Consider the following 11,200-nt stretch of genomic DNA (forward strand, 5'->3'; position numbering starts at 1 on the left):
GTAGGAGGCACACATTCCTAGGAAAGGAACATTCCCCAAGTTTACATTAAGGGATTGGATATTTCATACTGAACAGCATAACTCTGGAAAAACCATTTATAATAATGATATTTCTCCCTATATTTGTTTTATTTCCTTTCTTAATCTATTCGTATACACCTTGCCTTGTTCCACAACAAATTTTAGTGTGGGAACTTATAAACCCAGGGATAAGGTTTATGCGTAGAAACGCGTGCCTTATGTACTGCATGGTTATTAAAAGTGGATTCACATTTTAGCTGATTATGCCATAAAACTCACTGAATGAAAGGAGCTGTTTTATCAATAAATTTTCGACCACTTACAAACAATTATTAACCTATAGCAATTATTTTATAACCAGTTATTCATAAAATTTGCTATTAATTATCTTACATGATACAGTATGAAAGGAACAGCTGAAAACAGATATGAAAGTGGTTACGTTACTTAGTTACAATGTAGTTAAGACTTCTGGACGCTGTTTTCTTATAAATCAATATTTGGCAGTCCCTAGTTAATTCCACACTCGACTGACCATACCAGTGTTGGAAAGGGTATGTGGAAATGGGAATACTTACCCATTACTGTTGGGAATGTAAACTGGTACAAGCACACTGGAGGTCAATTCTCAAATGATCTCCAGTGATTCTTAAGTAATTTCTTAGTATTTGCGAAGCACTTGGTAAATGCTGCAATGATACTTATAAAAATGAGGATCTTCATACTCCATAAGCCAGCATTTTCATTGCTGGATATATACCTTTTTTATGCATAAAAACCATTGCCTTATATCATGGAAACAATCTAAATTCCCATTAAAAGGACAATGGCCAAAAGTATAATAATATAAAATATTAAAAATGTATATCCATTATATCCATAAAATGTAACAACAGGGAGTAACTAAAAGCCAATGTAACTTTATGCATTATAATGAATTTTAGAAAACATAATTTCAAGTGAATAAAATGTGTTTTGGAATTATACTTCAATAATATTTATATAAATTAATAAAAACAATTCCCTCTCATTCCATATATATGTGTATATATATTTGATTATATATTACATATGTATATGTTTATATACGTATATGTTTAATTTTTAGGAACACATACTTTATAGTAAAACCAAAATAACCATGAAATATTCCTAAAGCTAATTATTCTCAGTGCTTGGTCCTTGGTCTTGTCCCAGACCTGCAGGCTTATATCTTACTCCATTCCCCATCCTTCCCCCAGGAGATGCTGTCTGAAGCATAATGCTATTTTTGTCATAACAGGGAGCTTATCTGCAACTAGATAGATTTAAATAATTTGCAGTCTCTCCCTTTGTACTGAGAGACACTATTTTGGTGAGCCTTTTTAGACATGGAAATTTGAGCCAAGAATCTAACCATTAAATAATTAAATAATGCAGAAACTTCTAAACAATAATGTAATATTGAATAAACAGAGCTGTGGGAAGAGCTGTGATATGTCCTGCAGAAAGGCCATGGGTAGTGAAATTATGATGCAGTTCCTTTCCATTTTCTTTTGGCTGGAGCTGAAGTTGGGGGTGGATATAGAGGCCCTTCTTTTCGAAGGGACAAGGAAGGCAAGGCAGAACATCCTGAGAAAATTAGCGTGCCCAAGCAGCAGAGCGGCAGAGAGGAGGCTCAGGGGAGGGTTGTGTACTGCGAAAAAGCAGGCCCATTGACTTATGTTTTCTGATATTCATTTTTTTTTAAGATTTTATTTATTTATTTGACAGAGATAGAGACAGCCAGCGAGAGAGGGAACACAAGCAGGGGGAGTGGGAGAGGAAGAAGCAGGCTCATAGGGGAAGAGCCTGATGTGGGGCTCCATCCTATAATGCTGGGATCACGCCCTGAGCCGAAGGCAGACGCTTAACCGCTGTGCCACCCAGGTGCCCCCTGATATTCATTTTTAAGTCTCCTTTTTTGTACGGATCCCACTGTGTTGTCTTCAAGGCCCGGGTTATATCTGTCGGACATGCCCATCTTGTATTGGCTATATTTCGTGGCATCAAGCTTGCAGACCAGAAAGCTGCAGCCTGATGGCAAAGGGAACTGGTATTGATGCTGCTTGAAACAGTCCAGGGCTTCACAGCACACAGAGCAGAGAGGTGGGCATGAAGGAGGTCTGGGTGCTTCCGGGGAGGCAGCAGGTGCCAGGAGAGGGGGAGGGAGATTGAGGGCACCATGCAGCTGGAGTTGAAATAACAGCAGCCACTGCAGCAGGAGAGGAGGCAAAGCCAGCTCTTGGCAAAACACCATCTGGCTGCAGGAGCACTCGGCAATAGGACACTCGAATGTCCCAGAGTACCATCAGGATGGTTTGTGAGCCTCACTTTGAGAAAGCCTGGGAAACAGAAAGGAATGAAGGGAAAGGGAAACCTCAGGTTGGTATCTGCTGGGCCTTTGAAAAGAAAAAGCAATATTGGTGCTGTCTTTGGGAGGACAGAGAGAGAGAAAGTGTGAAGAAAGAAATGGGCAGTTCCTACACTACATCAGGTTAGGTGGCCTGGAAATTCTCCCTTGCAGGTTAAATATTGAAAGATTTCATGAGTCAGCCATATGGCCATATCCACATACATGGATGGCTGGCCTGTGCAGGTCAAAATACATGTTTAATTCACTCAGATTTTCATTTCAAAATTGGTGCTCTGTGGAAAACCAAATCAATTGGTCTATTATGGCCATCACTTAAAATACCAGGTTTGATAGTGTTAAAACAACTTAAGTTTCTTTGGAATAAAGTTTCTTCAAATGCCCATGATAAATGGTAAGAAATCTAGGAAACATATAATTTGATTAAAATACTAATCATATTGGGGCACCTGAGTGGCTCATTCGATTAAGCCTCCAACTCTTGATTTTTGGCTCAGGTCATGATCTCAGGGTCTTGAGACCTAGCCCCTTCTTGGCTACTCAGTGGAGAGACTGCTTGAGAGCACATGCTCTCACTCTCCCTTTCAAACAAATAAATAAATAAATCATGAAAAAATACTAATCATACTTATTCATCTTTTCCGCAAAATGACAAGTCAGGTAATGGCAGTTCTTCAACCCCAAATACTTCAAAACAACAACAACAATAATAAAAAAATCTCTTTGTTAAATAAGAACATAAACTTTTTGCTATCAACAAACTGTGAAGCTGATTTTATAATTTTTCATCATGCTCTATGGCTTATCAGGCTGCTTAAGTATTTTTAGAAGTAGACAGTGTTGCTTATAATGCAGTATATCTTGCAAGTGCAACCTTTGCAAATCATGCCATCCAGCGCAATTGACTTGGGGAGCAAAATCTCCATGGTCACCTGGTCACCTGCATTTAGAAAGATGGGCTGTCCAGTCAAGGTGACAGTGCTTTCTCTTCCCCCTCAGTATGCAATGCAGTTAAATACTACCTGGATGTTTCCACTAACTTTGCAAGGTTACTGAAGGTTTGTATTTTCAAAAGCCTCTGATTCATCAAATTCAATTAAAAATGAAAATACAGATTTTTTAATTGCATAAATAGTAAGGAATAATTCTCTTCTTGTTTCTTTGCTTTTGGGGGAGAGAACATGAAGAAATCCCGAGAGAAAAATAATATTAAATTGCACACCTTTTCAAAATATAAAATATTGTATTTAGAACTGTCAGAAACTTACAGAAGCTAGAATAATGTATCATAGACTCTGGCACAGAAGATTTCTAGAAACTAGAAAAATAGAGTATTTCTGATATAATAGTGAATGCAAGGGTGTATATTCCAAGAAATTAAAAAAAACAATAACTATGTGAAAACAATGCAATACTTAAAATGAGTATTGCATATTTTCCTTTCTTGTTTTCATTATTTTCAAATTGTTCCTTCAGCCACCAAGAGATATGATGGTTTGAGTAGCGTTTACCTTTGGTGATAGCTTCGTCTCCCCCTGTTGTCTGAAGTGATAAAATACATCACTCTGGAAACAGTAAGGTGCTGCCTTCCTCTGTTATTTGTAAGCTGACATGAAGTAGACAGACACCTTCTGAAGTTTTATGCATGCTGTGTTTTCTCTCCTTGCTGCAACAAGAAAAGCCTTTTCTTTTAACCTGGCTGCCTTTGAAGAAGTGACTCAGACATCTTCATGGCCTCTAAAGGTAAGAGTAAACATAGCTAGCTAATAAATTTTTCCTTATTTATGACTAAAAATACTTAGTTGTAGGGATTTTACTATCAGTGAGATTGATACTTTAAAACCTGTCATTCATCACTTTTGAACACTGGAATTTTTAACTTCAAGGAACATGTTCCATTAAATTTAAAAAAACGCTATCTGATTGAATGTAAAAGTTAACATATAAACAATGTTTTAGTTATCATGAAAATAAATATAGTGAATTAATAAGAAAAGCTTCATAGCGGAATCTAGAAGGGCAATATTTAATGCCAAACACAAGGACAGGTTGATATTCTAAGTTTAAAGGGATTTGAAGAAAACTTTTCACGCATAAGTTAAAAAGTGTTAAAGTACAGTTCAGTATTTTTAAATTTCCCATTTGTTGTTTAAAATGTGTGCTACAGCCATTTATTATAAAGAATTCAATATTTGTTATTGGTAAATTCTAATACATTTAGTGGACTAGAAATAAATATTGCTGAATTATGAAGCAAAAATCTTCCAAAATTCTTTGATAGTAAATTATATATAAAAAAGCAGACAGAAAATAACTATTTAAGTAAGCAGATTAATTAGGGACTTTGTTAGGGGGGAGCTAGGAATTTTTCCCTCAAATTCCTAAAACTGCATAAATATCATTAGTACTGTCTTACTTTAAATAACGTCTCAAAAGACAAGAGATATGGTTGTCTTTGAAAGTAATAAGTTTCAATCTCACTAAAAATACTTGTGAAATTATATTAAAAATGAGATTATACTGTGTTTCATTCCATTATCAAACAAACCATTAACCTCTAGCCTATAATAAAAAGTTTTAGCATGAAGAATTATGATTAGTATAATTGGCAGAAACTTTTTTAACCTAATTACAAATAGGATAATAGAGTCCACCAATTTAAAATATCCTAAATTAAATTAATGAAGCATTCAAAGAAGCATGTATGTTTATTTGCTTTCTTTATCAAAACACACTTTGGAATGCTATTTAATATGGAACGCAGGAGGTAATCTTTTCATTTTTCTTCAACATTTAACATAACACCAGTCCCTGAGAATCACAGCGAAATCTCACACAAATTGTAAAATACAGACATGAAACAACAAAATCATGAATGTTAATATATGTGTGCCTCATTTTTATATTTGAAAGCGAACAAAAAAAAGTCTTGACAAGTTTTTTCTTCCATTTAAGACTGACACCAACACTTAATCCAAAACACTTCATCACTTTATAAGAGTTACAGCAACAACCGTAGCCTGTAAGGTAAAGAGTTGCAGAGTATGTGAAATATTTATAAGCTAGTTATACATTTTTAAAAGAGTAGATAGAAATTCAAAGCCAGATAGAAATTCAAAGGAGTTCCTTCTTTATCTGGTGGTCTGAGTCTTTGAAGGAACTTGTGACTGGAAAGCAATAGGAAGATCAAAATATGATTAATCTACCAAAAAAGCAGCGATGTTCAGTAATGATAAAGACTCACCACTTAAACTTGGAGTCAAAACTTCAGGTGGAAAACTAATACTCCTGCAACCTACTCAAATTATTTAGCACATGAAGTGGGTAAAACATCTGTTAGAGACTCTATTCTATTGAAAGGAAATGAAAACGAAACTTCCCTTTGAATCAGAAATCTGACTTGAGAGGGCCAGTCAGATTATCATCATTATTTACCTAAAACATTTTTGTAGACAGTTTTCTTCAAATATGTTGCAGAACATTATTTATAACATCGTGAAAGTCCTCTGGCCCATGAACTGTGTTGGCAGTTACTATTCTTCCAGGGAATACAGGGTAATTGGATATTTCACACATTTTGTGGGCAGTTTAATCAGCACCACTAAACCAAAGGACAGTCTGAATACTGGATGCTATTAGAAATGAAGAAATATTTGTGTGGTCTGAAGTCCCCTGATTTAGCATAAATAAACACAATTTAAGAACAAGTTGGTCCCAAATTTTAAGTTTGAGGCAGACAGAAGTTTCCAGGATGATCTAAACTGAACAGAAGCTATCTTTAAAAGCTGCTCCAAAATGAACTGACATCTCAGAAAAGGAAGCAAGTGATGTCACAATGGTGATCCCAAAAGTTTCCACGTGAGACCCTACTCAGACTTTTAACATGATCTGCCCTGGGCCCCGAGTACATTTCTGCTTCTGGACCTGCTTTGAGGTCTAAGGACCCAAAGACCCTGGGTCCTGAACATAGAGCCACTTCCAAGACACTCAATAACCTGCATTTTGTCACAACAAACATAGCTTACAAGATAGAATTGGAATAATTTGCTAATCTAACAATAAAATTGATGACGAGAGAGAATCTAATAATCTTCTGCCAGCTATTTTTAGAAATTTATCCCAATATGTTTTTTTAATTGAAGGATAGCATGTATACAGTAAAGTGCATAAAGAGCACCAAACTTAAGTTCATGATTTTTTTTTAAAGATTTTATTTATTTATTCAACAGAGATAGAGACAGCCAGCAAGAGAGGGAACACAAGCAGGGAGAGTGGGAGAGGAAGAAGCAGGCTCATAGCAGAAGAGCCTGATGTGGGGCTTGATCCCATAACGCCGGGATCACACCCTGAGCTGAAGGCAGACGCTTAACCGCTGTGCCACCCAGGCGCCCCATGATTTTTTTTTTTAAATAAGGATGCACTTGTGTAACCACCAACAAAATTACAATATTGAACATTTCTGGCACCTCATAAAGTTCCCTTTTGGGTCAACAGTCATATACCTTCACACCCAGGATGAACTTCTATCCTAAATTTTATCATTATGAACTGGTTTTCCCTAGATCATAATTTTGCCTCTATTTTTCTCTGAAAGTCAATGACAAGGCTTTTGGCATTAAGCTAAAGAAAGGATTGTTTGTCCCATGTTACTATTTTCAGTTGACCTTGCTGTATTGGTCAACTGCTCCTCTCCCAAATCAGACATGGTGTTACACAGTCTTCCTCCCCAGTTTACTGATGGAGGTTCCATTCAGGCCACCTCCTCCAGAGCAAGAGGAGTACTTGAGCCTCTATGCTTTTTGTCTGTCCACATCCGAGAAGTTCCGGATGGGTCCTGTGGGAAGCAAACTGCTATAATATTCTTGGTATGGAACTCAATCTTATTTATTTATTTAAAAGATTTATGTATTTATTTTAGAGAGAGAGCAGGGGGAGGAGCAGAAGAAGAGAGAGACTCCTGAAGCAGACTCCCCGCTGAGCACAGAGTCCCAATGTGGGGCTCGATCCCAAGACACTGAGATCATGATCCAAGCTAGAGTGAAGAGTCAGCAGCTTAACCAACTGAGCCACCCAGGTGCCCCTATATGGAGCTCTATTTTAATGAGGCCAAATGACAAGTTTGTTTCCATATGGTCTTAACACTAAAGCATGTCCAAGTTGTAAATGTCACAGACCAGTACAAACTTAAACACCTATCTTCATCTATTTCTACAACCTGAATGTTAAATAAATAAATGAATCACCTGGCAATTGTTTCTCATTAACACCACATGTATACACAAACTTAAAGAATCTATTATTACTGCGAATAGCTTATGTCAGCGTCCAAAGGACCATTCCTTGGATGCCCATGTTCCTTCACCAGTTTGTTTGTGTGTTTAATCCCTCTCATTCAGGCTATGCTTGAATTCTCTTAATAGTGAGGAATTTACTATTTCCAAAGGAAACTCAGTCCTTTCTTCAAATTAACTTTTTAGAGATTTAAAAGATTCTGAAAAATACACCCCCACATAGACAAAATTTCCATGAATTTGGGAGAGGCCAAGAGACCATTCTAATCTACTGTGAATTATATAGATACAATGAGAGTACTTACTCAAATCTGTGTGCCGCTGTTATAAACTTTTCCTTATTGTAAACGATTTTCCTGTCCTTCCCATTCATATGTCTTTAGAATAGTGTTAATTACTTGTTTTCATAAGGGCCCCTCTAATATTTGAAAATACCTACCAAATCTTGATCCATACCTATGCTCAATCTAAAACAGCATAGTGTTGTCAAACTCCAATAATTTATGGATTAATAAAGATGAGGAATAAAAACTCTGATAGTCTTTGAAAAAAATGGTATCTAATGAAGGAGAAATCTAAATGGCAATCGTGTGAAAAGAAAAAAGAGAAAAATGATAGTAGAAAGGCAATAATTTATATTTTTAAAAGAGAAGATTTTTTCCACACATTATTATGTCTTATGCATGATACTACACAGGTTCCAGACTAATGCAAGATAAATAGCAACTCTCTAAATTTTAATCTAACAGATAATGGGAATAGTAACATTTTTACCTCACAACAATATAGAAAACAGGTGATTCTCAAAAAAAAAAAAAAGCCAAACATTATAGAATTCTGTAATTATTTTATCTTTTGTAATATTGGGATCCCTACAAAGGGATTCACACTGTTAAAAATGTTTGGATGCTTTTATACAAAATACTGAGAAATCAAAGCTTCATTAGATATTATACTGCCCTTAAGCTGATAAATTAGTTTGAATATTCTCACAGTAGGTAGAATTAAACCATTAGTTCTCAGAGCGTATGGTCAGGCAGCAGCATTAGCTCATCTGGGAACTTAATAGAAATGCAAATTCTCAAGCCTCACTCCCAAATCAGAAACTCTGCAGTGGGGCCCAGGAATTTGTGTTTTAACAAGCCCTCCAGGTGAGGTGGTTCTGGTATAGCCTAAAGAGTTAAGGACCACTGAATTAAACCTAGCCATAGCAGTAGTATTGACAAAAAGAGACAAAACATTCTCAGCAATTACAAGGTACCTTCATAATATTTGAGGAAAGGAGTTTATGCCTCGAAACTCATAATTATGATTCAAAACCGATGTCTAAGTTTATCCTTTTATGAGTAGAGAATATGTAGTTCCTTTTACCATTTCTTTTCCTTTTGGGGTTTATAATTTTTCAGCTCTTTGAACAGTTTAACTTGCTTTCAAAACAATACATTTTTGGAATCATTTATGTGTCCAAATTATCCAACATTTTCTCACAACACTATTAGCCATCTTCTGCATTTCTTTTTCTCTGGTTTAGGGGTTAAGTGATAGCAACAATGAATAGGGAAAATGCAGGAGATCATTGACCCTCTAAATTCAGAAGTAACAAATAGTATGAGAAAAACTCAGTGAAATGGCCTAAATTTAAATATGGGCTGAGCTTTTCATTCTCTTGCAGATGCACAGAACCAAAGAAGGAGAGGTTTGCCTGGCTTTCTTCCTGGAGCTCCAGACCCTGACCACAGCTTTCACGTCTCTCTTCCCAACACAGGGAACCAAGTGTGGCAGCCAGTTCTCCCTCCGCCAGGCAGTCTCCCTCCTGGTCTAGAATATTTAAGCCAGGTGTTTTTATCTCTCTATTTCTACAAACCTTCACCCCTTAAAATGAATACAGACTTGGTTTCTTGCTTTCCAACCATGCTTGAAGAACTTCAACAAATCACTTAGTGAAGTGAGAAAAGCAGTATAAACCATGAAATTATGAAAAAAATTATCTCTGTTATTTGGAAAGAAATTTGTTCTCTTTTATTCCCACTTCTTTTTTCCTTATTTATTTGGCAGAGTGATGACACTAAACATTTTTGATGGAGCTTTTAAGCACATTTATCCTCCTTCTGCTCATTGCTCAAGGTATAAGCAAATGCATCCTCAAGGAATTGTCTGACATGTCTAGTCACCTACAGCTATTTAATTAGAGAATATTTATTGAGTACTTGCTATCATCAAGACATATAAAAAGCATAAAACCTAGTCCCTCTCACCCAAACATTCTGCAACCTAATTGGCATTCAAAAAAGGTTGACAAAAAGTGCAAGGCTATGTACTAAAGCCAGATAAACACACAGTTGTAATGTGTGCAGGTGCGTAGAGGAGAGAAAGGTTGTTAAGGATCTAAGTACTCAGGAGAGACTTCTGTAATGATCTGAGAATTCAGTGTCTTCAGCTGAATCTCGAAAGGTGTCTATAAATCCAAGGCAAAGCAAGTTACCAAGTTACCGTCATTGTCTTTGATACTGTTGCATCTCCAGGCTGATTTGCTTAAAAGATCACATTATTATTAAATATAGTCATTGGAGGGTGAGCAGTGATTCAAGCCTTACAACAAATCAATCAAGAAATACCATCATCTGAATTATGTGACTCATAAGGAGCGATTATATTTATATATATTATTGTTGCTTTTGTATTTTATCCTGCAAAAGATTAGAAATACTCTAATATTGAGATGTCAACACATCTGCTGCTATTTTCAGCTTATTTGGCATTCTTTCAAACTATAAAGTCTATCTCCTTTATCAAAATCAAATCTCTGTGTTAATTCCCTTAAGGTACAAGAGATTTCTGTTATGCCTGATAGGGTTTAAGCTGCATGCAGCATATGTTCCTGAGAAAATGTTTATAATTGCAGATGCCTTCTCCAGAAACCCACTGGCAGACAAATGCACTTCAGAGACTGGAGAGCTCAGGGAGATATGTAAAAGAGCTGGAAAAGCTAACCTACCATCTTCCATCTGCAGAAAGGATCAGCTGTAATAGCTGACTAGAGTTGATTAACTGCTGCAAGCTGTTTGGGAATGTTGTCAGACAAGGTTTTGCCAAGTATAAAAGTGATATACCAGTGCCAGAGGGCTGAGGTTTGATGATCACATATGGTCATCACATATTCTTCTTCCATCCATGAATGATGACACACCCGGAGCCAGATGCTTGACATGAATACATTTTTTTTTTTACATTCCATAAATAGAGATATGAACCCATTGGCTTCAGTTCTAAAATGAAGTCAATTTTCCAGACATATACCTTTGGTATTCTTTTTCAGAAAATAAAAATATGCCACAAATTGGTGAATAGTTTACTTCAAAGGGAAACATAATTTATTCACCTTATACTAAAAGAACACTTGCTTGCTTTAAAGCAGTGTACTTATAACAGGATAAATGAGCATTTTAAATGTTTTATACCACAAGTCTGTAAGATATATATATATATATATATATAT

General features: G+C 36.1%; 1 protein-coding gene across 1 annotated transcript in view; it reads left to right on the plus strand.

The window, feature by feature from the left end:
* The first annotated feature begins 4,143 nt into the window (after positions 1-4,143).
* PLSCR5 (phospholipid scramblase family member 5) overlaps positions 4,144-11,200 on the plus strand; it is a 17,870-nt gene continuing 10,813 nt past the window's right edge. Inside the window, exons 1-2 of the mRNA XM_008707523.1 lie at positions 4,144-4,156; positions 9,377-9,540. Of these exons, the coding sequence (XP_008705745.1) occupies positions 4,144-4,156; positions 9,377-9,540 (177 nt within the window). The remainder of the gene's footprint in view (positions 4,157-9,376; positions 9,541-11,200) is intronic.

This window comes from Ursus maritimus, unplaced genomic scaffold (assembly GCF_017311325.1).
Source record: "Ursus maritimus isolate PB19 unplaced genomic scaffold, ASM1731132v1 scaffold_20, whole genome shotgun sequence".
In the NCBI taxonomy this organism is placed as follows: Eukaryota; Metazoa; Chordata; class Mammalia; order Carnivora; family Ursidae; genus Ursus; species Ursus maritimus.